A 26,295-nucleotide genomic window follows, 5' to 3' on the forward strand; every position below is an offset into this window, starting at 1 on the left:
GTGAGATGAAGTAAGAAGTCATTTGAGAGGTTCGGTAGAGGGATTTGCGCAACGATGATTGGAACATGTCATAGATGCGTCAACAATATCTTTGTCAGCACATGACGCAGGCGTGCAGCCACCTTTACTTTCAGATGTCCCGTTAATATGAATTTATGATAGTAGTAACATTTCATAATGGCCATTCTCAAGGAATAATACTAAGGACTGGTAAGAAGTTTAACAATGCAATAGAAATGAAGGATAGGAGATGAAGAACTTTATTCGTTGAACTCATAAAAAAATCATAAATCTACTTCTTTAAAGGAGTGACTAGCAATGGAATCTGAGGCCCTTCATGGGTGGAATGATAGGAGTCAGAACGAAGTTGGCGGGACCATGCTGTAAATCGGGCATTCCCTTTGGAATACTAAACTCAAAATTATCCAAGAGCTCTGTGACCACCGATTGGAGTTCCATGACACTACAATAAAATCAGAACCTGGAGTGTTCTAAAGTAGCTAGTACTTACGCAAATCGCCACCTGTTTAGATAATCGGGTCAACCTTCTGCTCTGATCCAAAGCCTGTACTCACCCAATGCAACCACGAATACCTCCGCCTATAGACATAAAATAGATTTCAAAGACTGTTTAAATAAATGATGCATTGCTCACTAAACGTCAATCTATTATGGTGTTTAGATCAGCGGCAGAAGCAGACAAGAATTGCCGACACTCACAAATTCGCATAAACCCCAAGATATGCTTGCTTGGTAGTGCGGTCCTCGAAGAATCGAGGAGGATTCCATTTGTCGGCATCACTACCCCAAACCGACGGAAGTCTAGTGAGATTAGGACAATGAATAAAACCCCGTCTGACTCCAGAGTGGAAGATGCATACCGATTATAGGTATACACGGAAGCTGCAACAACCTGGCCCTTAGAAACAGGAATCTCCGAACATAGTTTACCGTCCGAAGTGATAACAGGCTCAGCAAGCGGAAGCACGTCATCCTGTCCGGCCATGCGAAAAAGACTATATGCCAAGGGGTGTAAACGCAAAGCTTCCTATTATATCACATCCGTCAACATACATCCTTTGTATCATAGATGAATGACCCACTTTAATCGATGCATTCAGCCAGGGCATTGAATCGTAATCATTCGAAGTAAGCACCCCGAGAGCTTTCGCTTTGGTTTGAGCGATCTCCTTGTGTATCTTCGCTTGATCCTCAGGATGATGACTCAGCTCATATAGAAGCCAAGCCATCGTGTTCGCAGTTGTGTCATGACCAGCTACAATAAATGTCCTGCAAATTATCGATCAGCAATGTAGACCTGTAGTAATTGAATCAACTCACGCCAACTGTGAGTCAACTTCAATGTCGCTCATCCTCTTTTTCGCATCCTCAGTAAGATGGGAGATAGCTGTACCAAGACTAAGGATCAGGCAGTAATCCTACAGTGGAACTGGCACGACGTACCAAGAACGTTAACGATGTCCTTCTCGGCTGGATTTATGTCATTGGCCACCTCGTTCAGTTGCTTTTCGAAGATGGTTCGGGCAATTTTTGAAGCGACTTTCCTGAACTGTCCTGTCCGCTTCACCTCTCTATTGGGAATCCATTCAAGCGGCTTGAGCAACCAATCTGGAAATACATGCCAGAGCGCAGGGTACAGAAGTTCTAGAGTCGTTGGCCACAGTTGACTTTCCCCGCTAATGACCATTTAGCATGGAAGGCACACCACGAGCAAAGTGGAAATACGGACAAGACATTATAGACCGCAGTCATTAGCTCGTTTTCTCTGTCGTCAAGGGAATTGAAGTGATACCTGAAAGAGGCTAGAAGATACATTGTTAGAAGCTTTCGTGAACATCCAACATGACCATACTGATCCCAATAATATTGAGCGCAGCCTTGCTGGTCCACTCGAGCATATTAATCACTTTCACATCTCCAACACGGTGGCCAATCTTCTCCATCAGCTAGAATTATCAATTGAGCTACCGTCATCATAATACATACTTTACGATACCTTTGTAGCTGATGCTTGAAAAACGTTAAGAAAGAGTTGAAGCCGAGATGCCGCAAAAGCGGGACCAAGAATCCTCCGTTGACATTGGTGAATTTGACCTGGCACCCTGATTACACGGAGGGCTTTGGCGAGGAAAGAACTGGTAGTTCATACCTCCTACAATTGCCAAGCCCTGGCCCAAGAGCATGTCACCAAATCGTTCGAAATCCTTCGTCTTGGGGAAACGGTATCCAGACGAGTGGAATATATACTGCAGCGCCTTCGGGTCAGCCACGGTCAAAATATCTTGCTGCATATGTTTAATCAAAGTCAAAGTAAGATGGAAATAAATCAACTAACGCCGAAACACCCGCCAATGCGGTAGGCAGCACCGTATTGCTTGTACCATTCCATCTCCAAATCACCGACATGCCAGTGGCTACGGAGGAGCCATTCATGACCTTGTATGTCGCATTTTAGCAACATCATAGGTTGGCAATGAAGGCAATCATACCTAGGAAGAATGAGGAATTGGGTGGTCCACGAATTCGTCGAATTGCAGTACAAGTGGATTTCTTGGACAAAACTTTAATAGCACGGATGTACACTAGTGGCCATCAATGACAATTAATGATCAGTAGTGGCCACCAATGGCCACCAATGGCAATCCGTGGCATCTCGTGTTTTTCAGTGGATGGCCGTGGAAGTCACAGCCTTCCGAATGATTAATTTCCATTGCTCAGTCAAATACACCCGTGGCATCCCATGCCAACCAATAAGTAGTCCATGGCATGGCACCGAATAACACCGAATAGCACAGCACACTCAGCCATGGCATGCCACGCAATGCCACTGAATTGTCACCGATTGTCACACTAACAAGTCAGAATAAGTTCTCTGAAAATGTCTATATTAATATTATGAGCAGGCATGCAATCACTAAAATCATTGTCTAATCCTGACCGAATCTGGTCATCCGCTTATCATCAGGCACAATCTGTCCAAAATATTTCTCACATTCGTCGCGGTCATGTGTTGAAACGCGTTCCCTGTAATTTACTGGACGACGCAATTGTAAAATCATAAAATTATTTCAGATTCTCTGACAGCTTTGGTTAATAATCAACGTCTCAAAAGCGCCCTGATTTCACCCACTGAAAAAAAAGCCCAACCAACCCAACCCTTTTATTTCACACGTTCCTTTTCAGCCATTTCTTTCCTGCCGACGTCGTCTCTTCGATTTACCTCCATGGAAGCTTTTCACACCGCTCGCGGAGCCTGTTCACGTTGCCAAGGACGATGCTCTGCGTTTATTGTGGGCTCTTTCTATCAGGAAACTGCAACGGTAAGTTATGTTACAACGTTATCACCTTCATCTCACCTTACACTTCGGCTTCACAGAGCACATGTGGTCACTGCAGGGTGCTACTACACCTCGCATCAACCCTTTTTAGCTGTTGGAGAGCAGCCTAGGACGTATACTCCTACGAGCTGCCAAGGTCTTGTCCCAGTTAGTCTTATTCCTTTGTTTGAGCTCAGTTCACTCTAATTCCGTCTGCAGCAGGAGAATAACTCACAAAATTGTCAATGCGGCGCACCCTGCGATTACCATAGCCTCAGTCTACCTCCCGTGTCATCCCCAGCCGATATCTTATCCAGCACAGTCCCCATGTTCTCCTCTCCTCCTGGCGCTCCAGTCTCGGTCTCTTCTCCCCTGACAACACCCTCTATAGTACAACCCACTGCTCCCTCTTTTAATCCTCCTACCACCAGTTTCCAATCAATCTCGGCCCCGGCTCAGCTCCCTTTCCCCATCGTGTCCTCAGTCTCGTCTCCCCATACACCTCTGCAAGCCAATCCCGCTGCTATGGTAGCCCAGATGGTTGCATCGACATCTGGCATGTCATCGACCCAGTCGGCTCAACACCCCTCCACAGATCCACTCCTCACCACAGGACTTCACCCACCACCTTCTTTTCCCACCTACAATGGGCCCTCCACTCCTATCGTCAACGTCCGCGGCAATAGGAATGGAACCAATGCTCGTCGCCAACAGTCCATTCATGCTCGTAACAGTAACTCCCTCCTCAACCATCTCGGTGTTGGACGCAACAGTAATCAGCCTAGTCATGCTGAACTGTGCTTTCTTATTATGCCGCTCCACTGTCCTAACTCCCATGGTGCTCACGAGAATCCTGCCTACCTCCATCCCGACGATGCAGCCACTGCCAACTGGAAGATGGATCAGGCTGATATCCAACCCCTCATTCAACGCCTCTCTAATCTCAAACTCCACTTCACTGTTAACGTTTCCAAGGACATCGACTGTTTTCGCGAAGTTCACCAAGCTCTCATTGATCACCAAGGCCGCCTTGACACCCCGAAGATTACTGACATGAATCTCAGTCCAGACGTGCAGCCGAACGATTGTGGTTGGTGCCTTCTTCAGTTTCGTGCAAGTCAGGGATCGACCAGTCTCGTATGTGCGAAGAGTGCCAGACAGGTCACCTATTGGACCTGGAACAATCTCAAGATGCACTGCTCTCTTGCCAAAGCATCCAAGGTCTCCGGTCATGACGTGGACAGCCGGTTCAAGTCCTACTTCATTATCGGTTAGTCCATAAAACTCTTTGAACAACCACTTACTCACGTATCACTATATTTAGCCCCTTCCCGTGGCAGTATCAATCACAATATCGTTGACTGCTATCAAGGAGACTTTCAAACTCCCATTCACCCGACAAAGGCACAAATGCAACATGCTTGCTTTCCTGCACGAGCGTTGTATGGCCTTGCCTTCATCTCTCAAACTGTTGGTGAATATGGAGCTGGTCCTGATCAACGTTGTCTTCGTTTGTGTCGAGGAGAAGATCCTAATCTTCAGCCAAGCATGAGTACTGCCCCACGATACCTGCTTTGTCCAAAGAACCCCTGCTCCAGCACAACCGCAACTTCAGGCTTCGTTGTGCAGGCTTCATCGCAAGCATCCGCCTCCACGTCCAGTGCAGTGGATCCAACGCCAAGTCAGGTAGGATTGAAGCACGTCGTCCCTCCCTTTCAGCTGATATAATGCACAGCCCGCCACTTCTCCACATACCCAAGATGCTGCCCAGAACACTTCGGTACGTTTTTTCTTCCTTGCGCCTCATCTACAACCCCAGTCATCTGGCATTCTCCCTAGGAATGCCCCCCCTTCATTCCGACCCATAGACCCCGTTCCCCACCACCTTACAACAACCCCAAATGGGATTTCCCAGGAGACCATCTGAGAAGACTCAAGATACAGAGAATCAGCAGAGATTCGCGCCTCATAATCTATGCCGCTGACCTAAAACAGGCTGCCGAAGTGCTCTGGAATGTGCTCCTGCATATCGGCCGCGTTCGACAAATCCTACTACCTGCTGAAACCCTTAGTCCCCACGCCTACCCTCTAACTGATCTTCCTGAAGGAGTCAGCGTCGAAAACTGGTGGATTCCGAGTGCATACACCAACCCAGAAGTTCACGTTGATGGCCCTGCAGTCGGTAATAGTCTTATCACCGTGACATTGACCACCCTTCTTGAGCGTCTTCTCAACATCACAGATGAGAATGCCGCCTATGGTCACCTTCTTGGTGGTTCTTCACTAATCTTTCCACGCATGCCTGTATACAATTTAACTAACGAGCAGGCTGCGTTCTGGTGGGCCCACGGGTTTTCCCTAGCCCTATGGTGTTTGGTTACTTGTCAAGCGCCGCTGCCTCTCTTTGCTATCGTCCTGCATGCTCTCCTCCCACCCGACATCAGCCGATGTCGATACCAATTAGACAAGTCGTCGCCTTCATCCATCAACAGCGTGTGCCCAGACATCGGCCGCTTCCTGCGTGCTTGGTTCGACCTGCAAAAGATGCAACCCCTGTCAACCCATGAGGATCGCAGGGTCCGCATTCTGGAGCCTGTACCAGAGTTTCTCGTCGAGTACTGCGATCCAGTCATTAGTGTATGTTCTTGCCCAGTCGCCTGAACGTCCTTGACAATGACTACAACGTCTTCTAGCCTCACCAGCTCGGTATGGGGGATTCGCGCTGCCCTGAGCTCCATGAAAATGTTGACAGAGCCATTCGTGCTCTACACTTTCTCGGCCAGGCAAACTTTGATGGTCTACCTGCTTGGCACCAGTATCATGCTGGATTTCACCAAAAGTGGGGCCATGGTTTCAACGAATCATCCTCATCGGCCGCCCCATCTCTCGTACGTCCATTTCTCTCCATCTGTCACTGGTCTCCCAGCTAACACTCGCGATGAAGCCCACCATCATCGCAAGTGTATGCGATCTTGCACAACGGTCTACCCAGGAGTTCGTCTACTGGTTTTGCAACAATAAGCTTGAAACCTTGGACCAGCTAACAAGCATTATCAAATATAACATTTCTTCTGTCGAGGATACCCCTCTAGGCAAAAAAGTCGCTCCTGGAATTGATGGTAATTTTGCACAACTTGTGAAACGTCGATTCCGACTAGCGCTCGAGTACTACCTGAGCAAAGACCCTATTCAACGAGGCACCCAGCTGCTTAAGACTGTGACCGCCTCCCCCTATCTCCCTCCGTTTTCCAGGGACAAAATACAGGTGCGTTCGCTGTCTTCAAAACCTCACTGCCCCATCTCAACTTACTTCCATCTCAGTTCAACTTCGTCTCGCCCCCCGGGCGACATCCCGTCGACAGCAGAGAGTCGATGTTGTACCAATTTGTGCACTCCTGCTTCATGAGTGTCGACATCGGCTTCGATGTTGCCCTGGCCATCTTGTTAGCTGAGGGGGTATGGAATGGCATCCCGGTAGATACTTACTTTCAAGGCCTCTTGATGGGTACTCAGAACGCGTTCAATAGTACCTGAAAGGACGGTCCATCCGTCGCGCTGGGTTAAATGTTGCATCTCGATACGCTATGTAGAATTTAGCTGTCAGACATTAGGTCTTATTTTACAACATACATACCATAGATAGCAAGGCCACCAAATCATCCTGACAATACCATCGTGTTGATATGTACCCACAGGGCAGGGCATGGCGAGGTGAGGAAACCATTGTTCAATTGGAAGGCGAGACAAGATGACACCACACTGGCTGACGACGGTGTGCAAGCCGTTCTTCCTCCATCCACCACACGCCGGCATTGCTGTCTGGCGCTCCAAGTCGAACGCTGAAACGGGCCTTGTAATTCATCTTGAGAACGCAATATCCACAGGCCGACTATGTCCAAGCCAGAGGTGCGTAGTGACGACCACTGCGACGGCGGACATTGCTGTCTCGGACGTCGCAGTGGTTCAAGAAAGAAAAAGCACCCACGCCGCACAGAGGCAACAGTCGACCACGTGACCCCCATGATCCCCCACCTACACTACGTACGAGTTCTGTGAGTATCTAATAAAGCAGCTTGCCAGGCAGAGCTGCTACACTACTTGGCGAGCACGTTAATATGCCAACGTTGATACTCAAAGATATCAAGCCATTGTCTCAGCGCCTCACTTCACACGGCAAAACCAAAAAAACAAGTAAACGGGCGAGACGCAACGGATAACTCTCTATTTAGGTATCACTACATGTTACAATCTTATAAACCATTTGACTCTATCAACACCATACACGCCCATGAAGTTCAAATTTTGGATAGCATGGCCAGCCCTCTCTTCCAAGCCATTGCTCGCTCGCCTCTCTGAGCCTCCCGTCTCTCCGATGAAGCCATCTCTGCAAAGGTTCAGTCGGACATGCAACCGTTGCCCACCCAACGAAAAAGTCCTGCAGCAGTGTACTGTGTAAAAGAAATTCGTGATTCGCTGGGCTGGATTGGAACGTTAGAGTGTTTAATGAGCGCCGACGGTAGAATGATGCAAGTTCCTGGAGGAAACTCGAGGACGATCTTGAGGTCCCACAGAATGAGATGTCCTCCCATTTGATGATTGAAATTCCCATCGGCGTAGACTACACACATCCCCCATCCAAGGTTTTTGCTGTCGTAATGTCCAATTGTCACCATTTGAGGTCCCAAGTTAAAAATTGCCGCAGCAAATACAGACACTTCAGGTGGGAAGTTAGGCTGAAGCTGAGGATGTTGCGAGAGAAGGGTATGCAGAGTATCGGCATAGAGATCAAAGAGATCTGGTTGGGACACCCTGAAACAATCTTTATTTAAGAGCCTACAATCAGTAATCCAGTCGCGGCGGTATGGAAGATGGCGACGTACCGTTCATATAGCCAGCCACCCTTTTCACCGCTTCATTACTGCACAGCCTTTCCAGCGCTGCTGCTACCTGTGGCAATGAACGAGTTTGCCTGGGCGTTGTTGTCCTCCAAAGGAGATACCTGTTCTCACAGTTGCATAATTTCCACGCCGATGCTGCATAGCGTAGCACAGACCTGTTGCATCGCGACATTCCAAAATCGCACGCAACGCCTCAGCACGGGTTTCATTCCAACACGGCATGCCGCCTCGAGCAGTGAGGTCATCTCGAGGCGGACTACAGCCAGATACAAAGATGCGACCTTTTCCGTCAACGATTGGGATGTGTCTGCTAGTTCAATTGTCAGTTCCACGCTAACTTATGCCATTGAAACGCGTCATACCCGTCATTGGTGACCAATTGGAAACCCATATCCATGAGTTCCGGCAAGGTCCATTCACGCTGATCCTCCACCCTCGAAGTCCCTCCAGTATAGCTGCTTTTGCTAGGTACTGGGACCGAGGATGTGCTTGCTACCGGCGTGGCCATGTGGACGCGTTTTAGGGATACGGCCTTCGCGCCCGCTGAGCGTGTAGACGCGTCCTGTCGATCCACACCCCGACGTCGGCGAGCATGCAGACGTCCCTTTGCTTTCTTCCGCTGCATTGGTGAGAGATCCATATTCGGCACATAGACGAGTGAGCCCCTCTGGGCTACCACAGAATCATCTGGCCCACCCCGACGGAAGCTTTTATGGGAAAGCAAGCCCTCTTCGTTTGACTGCTCGCAGTTGATCAGCTCCAGCTCTTCCTCCTCATCGCTGTCCAACATCTCTCTCGACTCTGTCGCGACCGCCAGTGTCTCCAAGTGTACGTCGCATGGTACATAGGCTGTGAATTCGCGCCCAGATCGGGTACAACCTACGACCGCAATTAGCATTCAGAACAATCAAGCCTCAACCAAGGCAACGCGTTGTTGATGAAACGACCGCTATATAAAACAGTTTCTGACGTCTCCAAGGACGGAGTCACATACTCCCGCCAATAACGGCCGACCCTCAGAGGAGGCAGGTAACTGGTACTGCGTAACGCGCCTCTTCCATGAGTGAGAAATGCATTCCCTCACCTAGTCGAATCATGGTACCAGTAAATGGGCAACGACATGTTCAGTTGCAACCGCGACCGCGTTCCCGCCACACAAAACTTGACATCGGCATGACATACGCCAATTTACCCGAGTCCTATCCTCCCTTGCGAAAAATAAGTACTTTTGCCATTGTATGTTTGAGAAAGAAGGAGTCATACGCTGCCGACAATGTCCAGGCAGTGTCTGAACCCGTACCGCCCAGGGGGAGCAGGCATTACTGCCTTACTCCCCACTGGTGGGAATGAAGGTGCTTGACGTGGCACAACACATAGCATTTGCTTCCGCGGCAACAGATCGGCCATCAGGGATGCTTGGGAGATCTTCGCACGTGCCTACGGTCTAGCCTTGGACGCCACCATCAAAGTCGTCTTGCCCGCCTCACCGACTCCACTTCTACGCCTGGTCGGATTTTCCCAGCTGTTACCGCAAGGTCGTTGGGCTGCACCTCGACATCTGTCGGTGTATCTTGAATTCCCCGCCTACCGGAGAAGTATACCTTTGTCTTAGCGTTGACTATGCAATCGGAGGCCGAGTACACCTTCGAGCAACTCTCGAAGGATTCCACGCCGCTGCTGCGCCACTCCCGACCGGGGGAACGTGAGTTTCTCTCATTTGTTGTGGTCCACAGTTATTTAGCAAACCTTTTGGACAGCCCTTCAAGGCTGGGAAGGACGATGCGGTGCAGTCCTAGACTCTCACACCCTCCTAATAACACCAAACTCCCCTCGAGGCCTATTACAACCCCCCCTCGGTCGCGATCGAACCGTTTACTTGCGCGAGAACTACCGTTATGGGCAAGACGACCAGCTATGTTGGCCACAACCGTATTCTCCCCTGCGTCCTCACCTTGGCTGCATTCGCCTCAGCTGTACCGACGCCAATCTTAAGCCTCTCTACGAACTTCCTCGCCTCAGTGATTTCATACCATGGGACGACTCCTCTGCTATACGGGGCCCTGGAATGTGGCAACCTCGACAGTTCGCCTGATTTCACGAGGCCTGCCTTCTCATTATCCGCGCTGCAGAGGACGGTTCCTGGGACGAATCTCACAACAAATTGATTCTCACTAATGCGCATTACTTGTGCATGTTCCTTGAACACGTCCAGGCGCTGCCCTTGGTATTCGAACGGCTGTGCCTCTGCGTGGCAGAGACGCAACGTCTGGCACTCGAGCTTCAGGCTATCATGGATTACATCCTTGTTTATCGACCCCGCATGACTGGACTCGCAGAACGACCCAGTGAGGAGGGAACCGGAGGGTCCGAGAGTCTGGTTGGAGCCTTTACCATGAATCCTACCGTCGCCCAGGAATTCTGTCGAGCAGGCATTCCCGTCTGGTTCATACATCCTCTGAATATGGCGGGAAAGGTACGCATTGACTCGGTGGAACCCATTCAAGAGCCGCACCATCTAAACATCCCCTCATCCTCCTGCCGGCTGGTCATTCGTTCTATTCACGTTGGAGCTGCCACAGACGAAGAAAAGTACAAAGCAATAGAACGTTTCACCCGCTCGCACCTAAATGCACCCAATCCTTTTAACCTGGCGCTACCTCAGAACGCCGTCGAGCCGGAGCCTGCTCCCTCGACTGCCGACCAAGCGCGATACCGTCCTTGTACGCTCTTTCTCCTCCCTTAGATCCCGCTACTGACCTCCACCCTCTTCACACTTGTCAGATAAACGCCCCGAACTATCTCGTCGTGGCAAACAAAAGCCAGCTTCAATGCTGCTGACCGGTACAGTGAAGAAGTTCGACGTGGTGCAGCATCCCTTACTTCCGCCGTTGGTTGACACATGGCTACACGGTCTGCTCAGCGTCAACGCCGACAAGTCCTGCCCTCCTTGCGCCGCCTTTGGGTACGCCTTACCTCGACCCGATCTTTTCGTCACCGTCAAATCAGCGGAGAAGCTTACCCTCATGATAACCTCATGGTTGCGGCTGCGGCAAGGCCTTCTCGCTCGATTGCAGGTTCACTTTAGTCCAGAGGTCAAGAACCATCAGATGTGGCGAACCATCCTTCAGATGGACTGGCTACACCCCCAAACAGGCGCGTCAGGCGCACGTGGAGAACAAAGTCGGCGTGACCAAGTGATAGCATTTCTCAATGGCTGTCACGCAGAGTTAACTGTGGATACCACCCTATCCACTGAGGGTTGTTGGGGCCACAAGAGTAGCTCTGCACTTGGGAATGATGATGTGCGAGAGATCCTGTGGGAACTGGCCGAAACCAACTTTCGCCTTGAATTTTCAGCGCTCGACCAGAAGCTTTCTCTGAAGACTGATGCACATCACTGCAAGCTCGTGGGCGAGTGTTTTCCGTATGGACAATGGAATCTGTTGCATTGCATTGACCTCGGGAGCGTGAACTGGGGCCTGGTGCACTCCAATTGGATGCAGCGTGCACCCTATGTCTTCTCCATGCGTCGTTGCATGCAGGACTGGCGCGGCTGTCCAACATCGCTTTCGTCGGACAAGTCTAAGTATTCAGAGGCAGACGTGGTGCAGATCGAGAAAGATATGGCCTCCTTTTACTGCGAAACGTTCTTCATGACTTTTGGACGGGTGCCCATTCTACCGAGACGATTACCTCGCACGCCCCTCGTCCCCTTCATACCTGAAGCACGCAAGCTTTATTTCGCCCAGGAATCGGGGTATATCCTGGACGTCACGAAATGGGAATAGTGGCAGAAGTCTTAGAGCCGTAATGATACGTCCTATAATACAATGTATAATATAACATCTTGGTGTATTGTATATCACTCGCTACTATTGGTAACTTTGAAAAATCTAGTTTTGCTCTCCATGACCCAACCAGAGAAAAATATTCTTGGTGAATAATCATTATCCCTCAGCGGTCCGTCCCAATTAGGGATTGAACCCATGACGCACGTCCCCAACTTCGGGGAGATCCGAGCAAAAAAATCATCAGTCGCATGTTAGCCGCTAGACGAAATGACCATCTTATCAAGGTGTTCGGGCATTAGCTCTAATAGATCTTTATCTCTGTCAAATGGCGGTCCGAAGCGGCGAGCTCTATCAGGTGATTCGCATCGATCAACATGAATTTTAAAATTCAAGCCAGGCTTATCAATTGACCATCACATCATTTGACAGTTGACTGCCCTGCAGTCCTTAATTAGTCTTACGCGTCGCGTCTGTTTCCCCATCAATCCAACCTTCAACAGTATGGTTCTTTCTCTCCGATGCCCATGAACAGACAGCAATGTCTTGTTTACCTCGTCTGGACATTGTCGACGGGTGCCGGGAGTCGCATTCCAGCCAGAGAGCTAACGACAGAACCCTCCAGAGCCAGACATGTCCGGCCTGTATCATCTCATGATTCTACAGAATGCATTCCAACTCAAAGATGCATGCGACGTTTTGGAAAAGGTTTTAATTCCCCCCCTCGAATCTGTGTGTCATTCCAATCATTTCCTTCGCAGAGAGCTGCACAAGCCGAAGAAAAGGCTCACCGCGACGAGGAGGATTTGAAGTTTATGATGACAGTCTGTCACCAGGTCATTTTTGTTGTAATTACTACCTGACAACTTCGGTATTGATGTCCGTACTTTCCATAGGAATCGAGTAAGCTAGAAAAGGTGCAGCAATCTATTGACTGTCTCAACGTGGAACTGAACCAAGCGCGTGATGCAGAGAAGCTCATCGAGGCTATGAAGCAGGAACTGACGTGCGGGTTTTGCTCTAACGAGCTTAGAAGGGCGTACAGGTGCGTAACGCGTATGTGTCTCTAGCCACGCATAAGGTTGAGTTAGCGGTGTACAGCCTTGTCTGCGGAGATACGTTTCACCCCGCCTGCCTATGGAGCTGGTTCGCTCAGCACATGCCGCAAGAGGCGGGTCATGTTGGCTCCGTCGACGACAAAGACGAGGCATCCTTGGACCTAACCTGCCCTGTATGCAAAGCTGACGTTCACCAACCTCCCATGCGCAACCACAAGATCGAAAAACTCTGTGAAAAACTTGGGTTTGTCGACCAGGACCCCTCTGAATACATTTAGCAGTGGTTCTTTCCTGCGCCTTCTGATTGAGTCCACACACGATCTGGTCGCATGTACTTCAGTTGATTAACTGCTATGATATAAGGACTATATGTAATATGCACAAATTCTTCACGCGAAATTACAAAATATATCCTCCTGGCTTTTCAAAGTACTGGTGCTACCTGTCTCCCTGGGCAATCAGTGTGAATGATGATGTCAAGGTCACTGTATTGGCTCTTCTTCGTGCGTACTGTTCTGCACCCCGGCTTTCCCTTCTAACTTTGGGACAAGCGATCGCATCTCCACACCTCGTGGATCGACCGAAATACACCCGAAGAAGATGTACCACAAGCTAGCTTTGCGGGAAAGGCCGTCTAATCTCCACCATTGAGACGGCAATGCAACGTGTTCAATACCTCTTCCAAGGTTCATATTCCCACCTTCGTGATCACCACCCCTTGCACCTCTCGGAATGCTCTGACGATTCATTTACCCTGGACTAATCTGGCAAGGGATGCTCGAGGGTCTGTCGCAGGAATTTATTATTGATACGAGACCCTACCCTATCTTGCTCAATATCCAATAACTTTTTGGTTATGCTTCGCAGGGAGCCGGCATGTTGTGCAGCGTGGCCGTCTCGAGCACGACGTGCAAGCTGGGTTTGAAAATCCTAACCCTTAGCCTCATCCTTGCCGTCGGCGTCCGAAGAGTTGTCAACGTCCTTCCCCCCCCCAAACAACCTTGCTCAAAATGCCAGCCACCAACCTGCAAAGTCGCCTTTGCCGAACCTTCTGCGAGGCGCCAGTGTTGTAACCTGGCTTTACCCTGCTCCGTCTGTGCGGAGTGGTTATATGGGTAAGCTTTCTTGTTCAAAAATCTAAACAAGAACACGCCATTGATCATAGCACACCCGTACTCTCCAGGAGCTCTTCGCCCTCACCAAACGTCGTGCCCGTGCCTGTGTTTTTGGCTGCACCCGCCGTTCCGACCGTCAGTCAGGCGAACCTCCCTCCGCCGCTCCATCCATCGCCAGCACCACCCCTCTCTCTCCCCGTCCCAGCGTTCACCGGTCAGTGACCATCTCCCCTTGATGTCACGGTCATCGGCCAGCTGGTAGAACACTGTATGTCTTTGTTGTCGAAGGAGTTGGGCCCGTTCCTCGAACTCTATGCAGTCACACCTCAATATTCTGCCTCGGTGCCAGACTTGCGGGGAGCCATGGACCGGCTAGCTCGCGTCTTGCATCTTTTCAGACAACTGGTGAACATGGCGGACAAGAGCTTTAGAGAACAGTGGAGGGCACTCAGTTTGAAGCGTGATAGGCAGGATCCAAGGTGGATGAGTTATGTTGCTCATCTAGAAACAACGCTTAGGTATATGTAAATCGCCTGTCTAAAGTCACCGAACCCATATATGTAACATGAATTTTACTATTATCTTGTCTTGAGGTCTTGCTGTGTCATGTTGGCATTCAACTTTTGTTCCTCAAATGAGCAATTCGCATCTCCAAAGTGGCTGTATGCATGGCAAGGTTTGATATCCGACCGAAACAGTGCATTTCTCAATATAGATCAACAGTAAATGTTCGGCTGACAGTAGAGCATGACTAGTTACATAGGTGCCCAATGCAATATTACAGTGTTTTAGGGAAAAAATCATTCCAACTGCTGTCGTCCTCATACCCCACCCTTTTGGCCGCCTCCTCATACAACAGTCGATTGTCGTCGTTCAGCCTGGGCAATTCACGCACGGCACCCTCGATCGTCAACGCCCGCAAAGGATGCCGGTCAGATGTGGTGCCGCACCGTACGCAAGAGTAGGTCGATTGGGGAGCCTCTTTGCACTTTCTCCACCATTCGTAGGTGCAACTCGCACAGGTAGTGTGACCACACAGGACGATCCTGCCAAATATGCCTGTCAGTGACAACATTTCGCGAACTGTGCCAGACATACGTGACGGCACTCCAAAGTTTGCCCAAACAAATGTTGCACGTCAATTCGCCTTCTACGGCGTGCCAATCCTATGTCCAGGCTCGTGAATAGGTTTGATTGGGTCACAAGCTAAACCACTTACCACCCGTAACGCGGCCCAAAGGCGCTCAGCCTGTCCTTTGCTTCGCATCGCCCATGCCTCTGCATCGCGGGATGCCCGCTCTGCACGGCGACGACCGTCACACACCTGTTTCAAGCACCGCTCTTTGAGCACGAGCTCGTCAACCAAATTGAGAACCTCTCCGGCGATGCGACGTCGATCCGCTCGCACACTAGAAAGGAGCTGAAGGTACCAGGAAGGTTAGTGTGAGCGCAGCAGTAAGGCAAGATCACGACGCGACACGCACCTGATTATTGACGCCAACAAATTCGTCAATCTCCTTGAGGAGGTCCTGCAGATCGGATGCAAGGGATTGTGCATTGCCCTTGCCCACCTTTTTCGACCAAACGAGTAGTGAGCTACACGGCCAAGGATCAGTAAGTCCTGTCCTCGGGAGAAGTGGGACCCAAGTTCTGCGTACCTCCTCGATTTTCGCGGTGGAGGCCATCACGAAATCCCAAAGCGCGAGATGGGTGTATGATTGGGGAGACCATATATATATATGTAAGAAGACGCGTACCCCACGGTATGCTTCCGAATACATTGAGCTCGTTTGCAACTTCCAGGGACCGGTCATCAGTGTGTATGCGCCCGCATCGGTATTGGACCGACTTTGACATAGAAAACCACGGCTTGCCACTGTTGAGCACGGGTCAGGAACGGAAAACATCAACGAACGGTGAACATTAATAATGACTGCAACCGGCTCCTTCACACGGGAACGAATAAATCGGTTCCCAGACACCAGTGAACAATCACAATGAAACATCCGCGACCTTCAACTTCTTGATGTCGTCAAACCGATAATAATCAGGCCTGCAAAGAATTTGATGTATCGATCTGGCGGGACTGCCTCTCCTCATCGAGGTGTCAGATTAAACCAACCGATGTTATTTGGCTGCTAGTCACCATAATTTATATCGCGAAACAACACTCGCAATAAAGCTCTTCGTATTTTTTTTTTTGGCCGAGGCTGCAACAGACTATATTTAGTTCACCATCGCCCCAACATTAACGTGAACCACACAACTATGCTACGAACATTTGAAAGTCGTCGGGAAAAAACTCTGCCAGAACATTTTCATTCATCGTAAAGCTTCCGTACCCTGCAGATGGGGCATGAATGCTAGTCAGCGCCGTAGCAACCGCGCCCACGATGGGCTGCAGGGCGGGATGTTGGGTAACCGCGACTCGACAAGTTGGGCAGGTGAACTCCGTAGGAGGATCACCTCGGCATAGGAAAGTATCCACCCGCGGTCGGTTCAACATCTGGTCTACAAAGGCCTTTTGCACACATGCAACACACGCAATGTGCCCACAGTCCGTTAACCTGTGGTTCGGTGAGCTGGGAGAGACGTTGCGAGTCAAAGTACTCACATCACAGCAGCCCACATCTGCGTGCGACAGATGGTACATTTCACAGCTGACGCCAAGGCCGCCATACCCTTAGAGAAGACAAATGTTAAAGACACCACAGTGAAGAAAACAGACTCTTTTACCTCATGGTGGGCAAGGGGTCCCATATCGTTGTCGTCGTCCTGTCGACTGTTCCGCGTGGTCAGGGCTCCATTTGCGACGGACGACGGCGGCTCTCGATAAGACAACGCCTCCCGATCGACCTCGCGCACCCGCGCCTCCGCTACGTCTCGAGCCTGTATGGCGGTAATCAACCGATTGGTGAGGGAGGTCACTGCTGCTTCGTGGTGCGACGCTGCCTCCTCCAAGTGGTCAACCCATGCCTCCAACTGGACAACCCGTGCTCGAGCAACGTCTCTCTCCGCTTGCATCTACAAACGAGACGTTTAGCCTGAAGAACTCCCACATCAAGACCATGTTTATGGCACTTACCTTTTTCAACTGTACCTCGGCATGAGCGAGATCGGCAAGCTCGCCACGCATCTGGTCGAGGACATGAATTCTGTCAGAAAGAGGATCGCCAGGCTTGACCCCGACGATGATAGTCTCCTGGGGAGCCACGCTCCGGGATATAGGGTCTTCCATAGAGAACGAATCTGCCGACACAGTGAAAGCATGGTGATCACCAGAGAGGTCGACAATATTGGGAGAGCGGGGCATGATGGGAGTTTATTAAACGAGGACTCCCATGTTTTATCGGCCTAAAGGCAAGCAAGGATTGGACAATGTCGCAATTTGTTTGGGGTTCACAGGGCCGATTGGGACGGAGGCGAGTGGGATCCGCCGACAGTGTCCAAGCGGATATGGCAGGACATTACTGTCCCGCCAGCAGGGTAATGACCAATCGCGAGATTTGGGGGGTAGCAGGAGGGGTAGGAGCCAAAGTTGGAAATCAGAGATCGCATGTTGGGTGGAGATCGCATGTTGCCGAAAGACGTGCCGGCGATTGCCGAACCACGGATGGGGCCGGAAAGAGTGCTTAGATTGATAGTAGATCGATCCAGCAAATAGTATCATTAGTATGTAAGATCTGAACCTATGGCCCCAAAAAAGCTTCCGTAGCTCAACCTCTCAAGGCCTCAGCCTCAGCCCTCAAGGATCGTTGAGCTGTCCTCATGGTTCAAGACTACAATCCTCCACCGACTCCTCAACATCCAGCTCCACTTTAACCCACACCCTCGATGTCACCCTCTCCTTCGTCTCCCCTCCCAATCCCGGGTTGCTAGATCCGTCTGAAAAGCGCTGCACGGTGGTATAAACCATGATCTGAAAGGGCTTGCACACCATGTGCTGCACCCAAGATGCCTCGGAGTGAACGATCGCACATATAAGCGTTTCTCTGCGTCCAAATCAGCTCAGCATATAGTGTAGACGTTCCTTATTCTGTATACTTACCTGTACAAGCTTTTTTCGAACTCGTCATAGCCTAGCATTTTGTTAGGAAGGTCTTGTTGGTGTGTGCGCGTCTAGCGAAGACGTGGTTGGTCAGATAAAGCTAAGAGGCCTTTGCAAATGATAACGTCCTATAAGAATCCCTTTTGACGCGTCAGCCAAACATACTTCAACAAAGCCCCATGGTGCGAGTTTTGAGGGATGTGCATTTTTTGGAAGAGTCGTTCCAGTTGGACATGGCACAGACATGTATACGTATCCACTGTGCGTGAACACCCGTTAAGCTAAGCAGTTGGATTCATTGCTAAACATGCGAAATGACATTATAACGTTGCATTCTCTATTCTTGGCAATACATTTTGAAAGTATAGCTATAGGTCATAGTCACCAAGAGCTCTTTTTCACACTAAAAGAAGAATAAAGTCGATGTTTGAGCTTCGAGATTGGGCCCAAGGACCTGAGACCACTTACATGTAATCCCACACCTCCGCATATGTACCGTAGGACACGTTAACTAAGGACGATGTGTTGACGACATCTCTGTTGGCAGGGAGAGCGTGATAAGCGATGCACATGTGGATTTTCCGCCTGAACCTGACCAAGGATGTAGGAACGCGTCCCCACGTAGGGTCGATGAAGGTTGCCACCGCAAGAGTTACACGACGGAGAGGCAGCGTGCGTCGGTATGGAGTGCAACATGTTGAGAGCGGACGTCGGGCTGATCTCGCCTGACATAAATGCGAACCATTCAAGTGACACCAAGTTCAATAGGTCGATAAACATGGGAACAGGCGGGAAGGTCTCTATGCAAACATCAGCGTGTAGAGCAGACATCTAGGCTATGGAGAAACATACCAATGGCGTGTATAAGCAATCGCTTCACGGCACTCCCCAGCGTGGGTACAACAATGCGCGCACCATGGAGCTCCCAATTGTCGGCTGAGACGACGTCCAGTTCAACCATCTCGAACACTGATCATTCGTGGTGGCAAGCAAGCGAATAATTCCATCATGTCACGGAGTGTAGCCCGAGTCATGGTTATGCTGCCCACTAAACGAGGCGGTCTGTACCAAACACGACCGGGCACATCGGCGGTAAGGAAGGAAGGTCTGATGACAGTCAGGCTTGTGATATGAGAGTAGCTGAACAGTGCGCCCGCTCCCGACCTGCAGAACCTACATCGCCACAGCCTGATCTCTATGGGGCTTTGGAACAAGACCGGCCTTTGAAAGTGAGAGAGATCGAGATGGACTCTGAGGAATAGGGTGAGACTGGGGCATACGCAGATGACATCATTGAGGAGGATCGAGGACAATGGCATGTTGTGACCGTTAATGCGTATTTGACGGATGCAGCTGGCGTGAGCTGATCGCCTCTGCAGGTAGAGTGACCAGAAAGTGCAATCCCATTTTTCATTCACCCGCACGACCTGGAGCAACTGCCGCACACTGGCGACATACCATTCCGTGCACATGGTTAAACAATGGTAAAGGTCGGCATTCATGAGTATTGAGAGAGACATAATTTGAGCCACCATGTCGAAGGGTAACTGAGGCGGATCCATGGTGGGGTAGGATGAGGGCAAGGAGTCTATCGCTCCCAATCGTTTCCTGGTGACAAATGTCCAGCCAGGGTTGTGGTCATTGCTGACACGCCCAATAAGAATTTGAACGAGGAACGGAGGCCAACGATGTACGGCAATGAAATAGAGTACATGGTGGCACAGCTGTGGCGGAAAAACCCGCCATTTGAAAAAGCCATGACTCGCCATGCTTCCGCAGGAGCTACCGTGTTCCGATCGTGAGCACATGACAAGGTACAATATATGAATTCATTGGCTTGCGCGCCGCGTCTCTGGTCTGTTCGACGCGATAATTGGCTCTACTCTACATCTCGCTGGAAGCCTTGGTGTCAGATGAAAGGTGCATCAATCTGGTAACGGTCCGACGCTTTGCGTTTTACTAAACAGCCTGTGGCAACTAGTTGCAGACGTTTTCGATCAGTATTGGGATGCCGCGTGGGTAGTGTGGGATGAGGAAGAGCAAGAGAGAACTGCAAGGGGACAAGCCAGCATACCTGCGTTGCCCGATCCGTATTGTGATGCCGCATGGGAAGTGTTGGATCAGGAAGAGCAAGAGAGATCTGCAGGGGAAAAAGCCAGAATACGTGCGTTCCAATGAACCTCTAATGTCCTAAGTGATACCAATCCACAGGAACACAGTCGCCTGGAAGGTCACATACGAGACGACACCGTGGGACCTCTTCGACTGGGAGCCCAAAGTGCAGTGGGCGGCGCATGTCCAGGCAGATGACGGGATGACAAGCCAGCTGTCAAAGCAAGAAGGTCAAGGCAAGGCTTACCGAATCCAACACGAGACGGCAAGAACTCATCCCTGCCTCAATGGTAGACCTATTGGGACGCAGGTGAGTTGATCGGTGCTTTTGGTGGTAGCGCAATCTATTAACCTCTGCTTAGTACCAGGCTGAAACACCGGACATGGATAGCCAGTCTGCGTTGGACGAGATCGCACCGCCGGTACACATGATTCTAACTAAGTCAAGTTGTAATATAAATGCTGACTTGTCTTAAAACTAGCCGTCTACTTTCAGTACGGACTTGTCCGACTTCCTCTCGAAACCAGAAGTTATCAGACTGTTGGACATGCTCACCCCTACATTGAGCCGGCTGCGTGAGAGCGGGTGTCATTGAACAATGGGATATGTACATTAATGTGAGCAGGCAGGCAGACTAGGATACCGATTTAAGAATGTATCTTCGAAGTATTTATTACGAAGTATTTATTGTCTGTGTGCTCAGTGACATCATGCTCTTGCCAATTCCTCTGGCTGGAATAGAACACGTCGTGAACGGCACATGCACAAGTATTATATTAGGGCCATTCCGACTCGAGCATATGATCTAGATTGCCCTGTCAGTCGCATCTGTGATGTCATTTGCTCATGCTGACAAAGCCGCTCCCATGAGCACAGCCCCCGAACAAGCCTTGGATGTAGACTAGCATGCCAGCTGGCATCCATGATGGGCTCGACAGTAATGTCAGCCATTGGTGCACTTGGACACTCGATGTCGGTGCTATCGTTGTGCTCTGTGCTTCGTCCTTCCTCGGGAAGTGCTCATCCCGTCGCTTGGACCCCGTTTCAGCGTTGGGGACCAGCATGGTCCTTGCGATACCATCCGAATCGTTTCTCCGAATTTCCGAACGTTAGGAGGGACGTATGACATGGGACAAGTCTTAGTAGGGTATATTATCTCGATTGTGATTATGAATAGGACAATGAATGATACTCTGCAGAGCGATTTAGGTGCATCAACAGTCTGCGGGTTCCTGGATACTTGGGCATCCTCGTTTGTTTGCACGAGGGATTTTAGAGGGAGGGAATATTGGTGATTAAATTCAGGCACTAGCAATGAAATTATATTCATTGTTGCAGGGCGACATGACGAAAATTTCTGCACAATAATTGGACAGCCGTGGAGAGCCGTGACCTTCCGTGGCAAACCGTGGCTAGCAATGCGATGAGAGGTCGCTAGCACGTCGTGACAGGACAAATTGCATCAGCAGCCACACCCCGGCAACCCGGTCGCGGGGCAGCGATAAAATACCACCAGATCTTGGCCTGTGGACGACGCAGGATGTCAGACCTTCCATTGGGCAGCTCATCCGCTGTGAGCTCCAGGGGATGCCCCATCGTAGCCAGCAGTCGATGGCGGGAATGAGGTATGATCCACTACACTCTACTGTACTCGAACCGTCAGCTTATGCTACTTCGACGTCCAGATCGCGAGGCGGTGTTGATGGCAAGTGATCCTGCGAGCCCCGAATATCAATACGGTCTCGAGGCAGAAGCGCCAAGTAGCGAGATATCACCCTCAGACGACGAGATGGAGGACCCCCAATCATCTCAGTCTGAGCCTCCTCCGATCGAGTCGATGGACGTAGAGGAGGAGTCGGCTGCGGAGAGCATTTTTGTCGCTGTGGTGGAGGGCCGTGTATCACCCAGCGTCGAGGGGGCCTCGTCTTTTGGTGAGGCCAGCTCTTCCATGTGGTGATGACGACGAAGACACTGACTCGAAGATGAAAAGATCTCGATAGTCTCATGGCTGGACTCAGTCGACCTATCGACCATTCCAGCGAAGAGGCTATGCCACCCGAAGCGAACGACGGTGCCAATAATGGTGAGGAGTTGCCCTCAGTCCCACCCGACGGCTCCAGCTTGGGAATTATTGATTTCAGATCGCTGATTAACCGGCTGGGTAATGACATGAACGTCGACCTCCCCTCGAGTGAGAATGAGAACAGTGACCCGGCGAGCACCCGTGCGCATGTGTTCCCAATCTCTCGATACCTTAGAAGCTGACGCAGCTGGTATAGCACATTCGACTCCGCTCCCGCAAGTCCCAAACGGGCCCATCGAGCGTTTGAATGCGTTCGGAGGCGACTGGACGGCTCTCGAGGCTCGTCAAAGCTTGCAATTGGATAGCTTCTCTCGTCTGGCGACGAATGGATCGGTGAATGTACCAACCCGGGTGAGGGGGGATGCCGGTACCAATAACGTTCTCATAGCGGGCATGATAGATCATCTGCTTGATGTTGAACGGAACCATCCATTGGCGAACGCTACGGCTGATTTTGACCTGGAAGAATTGGATCGCTTGAGTCGTCAGTTGGCTGGCTCACCGCAAGAGGAGACTAATCTACCTCTCTTCTTGAGGAGCTCATCTCCTACCACTGTTGGATCGACTTCTCCCTCATCCAGGCAAGTCGACTTGCTTGAAGGTGGTGATGGAATGGGTCCACAGTAAGATGTTCACCTGTTCATGTTGATTCTATGCACTCATGATTTTGCTCCGCAGGATGTCAACAATTACACTGTTTGTTAGTTACGTGGATGTGGATGGCTGGGTCGGTGTTTATGTCGAGCGTGGAATGCAAGTGCCCCTCCCCGAAGCTAGCGGAGGGATGAACATTTCTTTCAGTAAGTCTGGGAATCATGGGATCTCGGTATTGAGGCTTATTGATTTTGTGCCCAGAGGTTCTTCTGGAAAAATGTCGGGAGTGTGGCAATCGTACAGGGCGGTTGGTGGAACGCCTCATCCGTGGAACGGCCGTATTTTATGTCGGCACAAACGTCAAGCCTGTACCTCTGGACGAGGTGCTAGCCAGTCCGGCATCTCAGATAGCATACCAAGAAGTCGGCGCACTCGCTAGAGTGATCAACGACCGCGATAGTGTTACCCTGGCTGCTCCTTGTGTAGAATGTGCGGAGCAGGAGGCTGTAATGGCAGTGGGTGCCGGCTTGGGTGCTGGTGGGCCGTGCTATGTATTATACTTGTCGCCAGAGGTACGTAAAGGAGGCCTTTTCTCTATGTGGTACACTGAGCTAGCCCCTAGGAAATGGAGAATGTCGTCAACGGTCCAGTGCCGGCGGTAGTTCCACCAGTACGCGCAGTGGTGGTGCGTCAGCCACGTCTGGTAGGTTTTCACGTGCTTAGACAGTCAGGGTGATGCTGACCAAGACTTCCAGACCGGTCGATGGGCTCATGTGGACGTTATGGAAGATCGGTGGGCGATGTGGGACCAAGTGTTCGGGAGCATGTTTGACGTGTTGGTGGCTCTGGGTCGTAAAGACTGGAACTCCACCTACAAGCATTTCACCACTGTGCAGACGGTGGTGGCGATCACGGTACGACTGGACTTGGTGGTTCATGACCACGGATTCAACTTGAGTCTCCTGCCTGTGCAGACCTGGCTCCTGGACCGGCTAAGAGCGCGTCATGCACGTTATGTCGATGTCGGGCCCAGGACTTTTCAAAATTGGATATCGGCGTTATGGGTTGAGGTCGAGGTGGTTTATAGGCGGCTGGCTGCCAAGCTCAGCTTGGGCCAGGCCCTTTCGGAGGGGGAACAGCGTGTATTCCAGACGGCCAAAGTGTGGTATAGTTTTCCTCTGGCGCAGGCGATGACGGGAACTTATGTGCCGACGGACAAAGAACTACTCGTTTTGAAGGACACGACACCGTACGAGATGTGGACAGGACTAGTGTTGACCCTGAAAGGTGGAACTCGACGTGGCCATGGAAGGATGCAGGGATCAGTCCCCCTGACGCGAGATGTGGAAAGGTAAGGGTCTATGCAGCTCATAAGAAAGAATCTGACATTCTTCAGGGCGATATAGATACAACGGAGATGCTATACTACTGATGTCGCACAATAAATATTACTTATATACAGCTAGAAGACCTCTGCTCCCCTAACATCCGTGTGAGCAAGGCATTGGTGCAAGAAGAATGACAACATGAAACCGTGATCTACAAAAAGATTGAGGCAAGGAGAGTTTGGGGAAAGCGTTGGATTGTCTCAGGACAGCCATCCACGACGAGCTAGGAGTATGTGGAGAATGGTTAGAGGAGGCCTGGGGAGCTTGGTAGAGCTTACGTACACCGCTCACCATCACGAAGTTCTCACTCAGGTGCGGCGCCGGATCCATCGGCTGCACCTCCTTAGGAACTTCCGGACACGGCCACGATAAGGAGGTATTACCGGACTTTGCGCGTGTGGAATGGCTGTTGGCAGGTCGAGATGCGGATCAGAAACACCAGGGCCTTCCCCGGGAACAACGGCGCATGCCGGAGGTGGATCAGGATGGCCGCCGGTGGGAAAAAGCATAGAGTAGGGGGGAGGGCGCGACGCCCTGTTGCGTGAGGTGGTACGGTGCTCTGGCTGGAAAAGATGAGAGGTAGCCTGCACAGGCGAAGGGTGTAGGCGTGATTGCAACAGTCGACCTTTCGTTTCGTGGGTAAGGGGTGGGGTATGGAAAGACGGATCCAAGTGATCGCACTGGGCTGCGAGCGATTGCTCCAGTACGGCGGCGCGGTGAACATCTGCATCTAGCACATGACTGGGAAGCGGGTGGTCATGAAGGAAGTGTGAGAGCTCTGCTTGCTGTTGAAGACAGTATTGAAAGGCGCGTGCTCCCTGAACGTGTGCTTGCTCTGCAAAGTCAGTATGGTCGAAACGGCTGACTGGGCATGCGCTGGGTAGCGGTGCGAGATTGAGGTGGCATATTGTGGATGTCGGACTGGGGGAGCTACGGGAGAGAGGCGATAAGGGTGGGAAGGCCGCCCACACCGACCCTTGCTTTTTTAAGCAGGAAAGAATCTGGTCTTTCGGCCCGGTGCTCACCAACAAGCGTTGCTCATCGCCGTCATCATTGTGAGTGTGCTTTGATACTACCTGTTCACATCTTGACAGGTTCTCAGACAGAATTGCACCTTAAAGTATCGATCATCATTGGCATGTTGTCCATGGCTATTGCTTTTTTACATCCAGGACGGTATTCGACCCGTCGTCGCAGTATTCAACAGATGTTCATCGTGATCATCGTGATAAGTCAGCAGTTTCAATAGTACCTGATTGCACTTAACCGTGTTAAGACATCATCATCTGGCTAACATTGAAGGATAGGCTAAGTATATTGTTTTGATAGCACCTGATCTGATAGCGCCTCGGCAGCAGATCTTCATCGTCGTCATCGTGGTAAGTTTGTGATTTCAATGATACTTCATATCACCTGACCGTGTTGCAGAACAGCGTCACCAAGATCGTGACCGTGGCTAACATCGACAGTGGCAGCTCATCGGTGTAAGCTTAAGTCTGATGTTTTGATAGCACCTGGTTTTGATGTCACCATGACGGTTCATCGATATGATAAAGATGATTATGGTGGAAGGCTGCACCCCAGAATCACTCAATCAGGAGGTGTTCTCGTGCACAAAGTGAGAAGGTGAAGCAATATTCAAGTTTTATGTTAACAAAGCTGATTATCTACTTGGTACACAGGTTACAATATAATACAAGGGAGGTCGGCAACATTGTGATACATAGGCGAATATACTACAGGTGAACTGGGCAGCTATAAATAAGCATGAAATATAGTAAGTGCAACAAAAGCATCGGGACAACATCAAGAAAGGTTTGGGGTAGCAAGAAGGGGAGGTTACACGGGGAGTAAACGCTAGCAAGATCGTGA

The 26,295-nt window shown here is 50.5% G+C and overlaps 9 protein-coding genes across 9 annotated transcripts; 5 read left to right on the top strand and 4 right to left on the bottom strand.

The window, feature by feature from the left end:
- Window positions 1-312: 312 nt before the first annotated feature.
- EV420DRAFT_1644947 (cytochrome P450) lies at window positions 313-2,673 on the bottom strand (the record flags this gene model as incomplete). The annotated part of the gene is made up of 16 exons (XM_060477714.1): window positions 313-463; window positions 512-523; window positions 576-600; window positions 656-666; window positions 721-822; window positions 882-1,048; window positions 1,104-1,290; window positions 1,342-1,408; window positions 1,465-1,697; window positions 1,751-1,823; window positions 1,874-1,967; window positions 2,018-2,115; window positions 2,171-2,306; window positions 2,357-2,457; window positions 2,511-2,603; window positions 2,655-2,673. The coding sequence occupies 16 exons, from the start codon at window positions 2,671-2,673 to the stop codon at window positions 313-315; spliced, it is 1,569 nt and encodes a 522-aa protein (XP_060328818.1).
- A 992-nt stretch (window positions 2,674-3,665) lies between these two features.
- EV420DRAFT_1644948 (uncharacterized protein) lies at window positions 3,666-6,928 on the top strand (the record flags this gene model as incomplete). Its single annotated transcript, XM_060477715.1, has 8 exons — window positions 3,666-4,608; window positions 4,663-5,024; window positions 5,074-5,118; window positions 5,178-5,975; window positions 6,032-6,226; window positions 6,283-6,603; window positions 6,660-6,812; window positions 6,866-6,928. 8 exons carry the CDS (start codon window positions 3,666-3,668, stop codon window positions 6,926-6,928), a joined length of 2,880 nt encoding a protein of 959 aa, XP_060328819.1.
- An 804-nt stretch (window positions 6,929-7,732) lies between these two features.
- On the bottom strand, window positions 7,733-9,026 carry EV420DRAFT_1644949 (uncharacterized protein; the record flags this gene model as incomplete). The annotated part of the gene is made up of 4 exons (XM_060477716.1): window positions 7,733-8,157; window positions 8,219-8,285; window positions 8,348-8,543; window positions 8,599-9,026. The coding sequence occupies 4 exons, from the start codon at window positions 9,024-9,026 to the stop codon at window positions 7,733-7,735; spliced, it is 1,116 nt and encodes a 371-aa protein (XP_060328820.1).
- A 1,105-nt stretch (window positions 9,027-10,131) lies between these two features.
- On the top strand, window positions 10,132-12,024 carry EV420DRAFT_1644950 (uncharacterized protein; the record flags this gene model as incomplete). Its single annotated transcript, XM_060477717.1, has 3 exons — window positions 10,132-10,318; window positions 10,366-10,956; window positions 11,018-12,024. 3 exons carry the CDS (start codon window positions 10,132-10,134, stop codon window positions 12,022-12,024), a joined length of 1,785 nt encoding a protein of 594 aa, XP_060328821.1.
- A 633-nt stretch (window positions 12,025-12,657) lies between these two features.
- EV420DRAFT_1481548 (uncharacterized protein) lies at window positions 12,658-13,360 on the top strand (the record flags this gene model as incomplete). Its single annotated transcript, XM_060469774.1, has 4 exons — window positions 12,658-12,756; window positions 12,786-12,848; window positions 12,921-13,069; window positions 13,126-13,360. 4 exons carry the CDS (start codon window positions 12,658-12,660, stop codon window positions 13,358-13,360), a joined length of 546 nt encoding a protein of 181 aa, XP_060328822.1.
- A 1,415-nt stretch (window positions 13,361-14,775) lies between these two features.
- EV420DRAFT_1481549 (uncharacterized protein) lies at window positions 14,776-15,882 on the bottom strand (the record flags this gene model as incomplete). Its single annotated transcript, XM_060469775.1, has 6 exons — window positions 14,776-14,857; window positions 14,980-15,243; window positions 15,296-15,363; window positions 15,417-15,617; window positions 15,682-15,768; window positions 15,856-15,882. The coding sequence occupies 6 exons, from the start codon at window positions 15,880-15,882 to the stop codon at window positions 14,776-14,778; spliced, it is 729 nt and encodes a 242-aa protein (XP_060328823.1).
- Window positions 15,883-16,463: 581 nt separating this feature from the next.
- EV420DRAFT_1481550 (uncharacterized protein) lies at window positions 16,464-19,206 on the bottom strand (the record flags this gene model as incomplete). The annotated part of the gene is made up of 10 exons (XM_060469776.1): window positions 16,464-16,779; window positions 16,812-17,221; window positions 17,283-17,446; window positions 17,981-18,092; window positions 18,135-18,189; window positions 18,246-18,316; window positions 18,411-18,504; window positions 18,714-18,836; window positions 18,955-19,045; window positions 19,098-19,206. The coding sequence occupies 10 exons, from the start codon at window positions 19,204-19,206 to the stop codon at window positions 16,464-16,466; spliced, it is 1,545 nt and encodes a 514-aa protein (XP_060328824.1).
- A 727-nt stretch (window positions 19,207-19,933) lies between these two features.
- EV420DRAFT_1481551 (uncharacterized protein) lies at window positions 19,934-20,953 on the top strand (the record flags this gene model as incomplete). Its single annotated transcript, XM_060469777.1, has 5 exons — window positions 19,934-20,043; window positions 20,213-20,409; window positions 20,465-20,667; window positions 20,720-20,779; window positions 20,840-20,953. The coding sequence occupies 5 exons, from the start codon at window positions 19,934-19,936 to the stop codon at window positions 20,951-20,953; spliced, it is 684 nt and encodes a 227-aa protein (XP_060328825.1).
- A 945-nt stretch (window positions 20,954-21,898) lies between these two features.
- On the top strand, window positions 21,899-25,911 carry EV420DRAFT_1481552 (uncharacterized protein; the record flags this gene model as incomplete). The annotated part of the gene is made up of 15 exons (XM_060469778.1): window positions 21,899-21,931; window positions 21,960-21,983; window positions 22,022-22,289; window positions 22,349-22,582; window positions 22,638-23,064; window positions 23,120-23,241; window positions 23,297-23,607; window positions 23,658-23,720; window positions 23,743-24,386; window positions 24,736-24,918; window positions 25,096-25,265; window positions 25,417-25,478; window positions 25,526-25,655; window positions 25,753-25,802; window positions 25,852-25,911. 15 exons carry the CDS (start codon window positions 21,899-21,901, stop codon window positions 25,909-25,911), a joined length of 2,781 nt encoding a protein of 926 aa, XP_060328826.1.
- Between the last annotated feature and the right edge of the window lie 384 nt (window positions 25,912-26,295).

Source organism: Desarmillaria tabescens (genome assembly GCF_030435595.1).
Source record: "Desarmillaria tabescens strain CCBAS 213 chromosome Unknown EV420scaffold_26, whole genome shotgun sequence".
Lineage (NCBI taxonomy): Eukaryota > Fungi > Basidiomycota > Agaricomycetes > Agaricales > Physalacriaceae > Desarmillaria > Desarmillaria tabescens.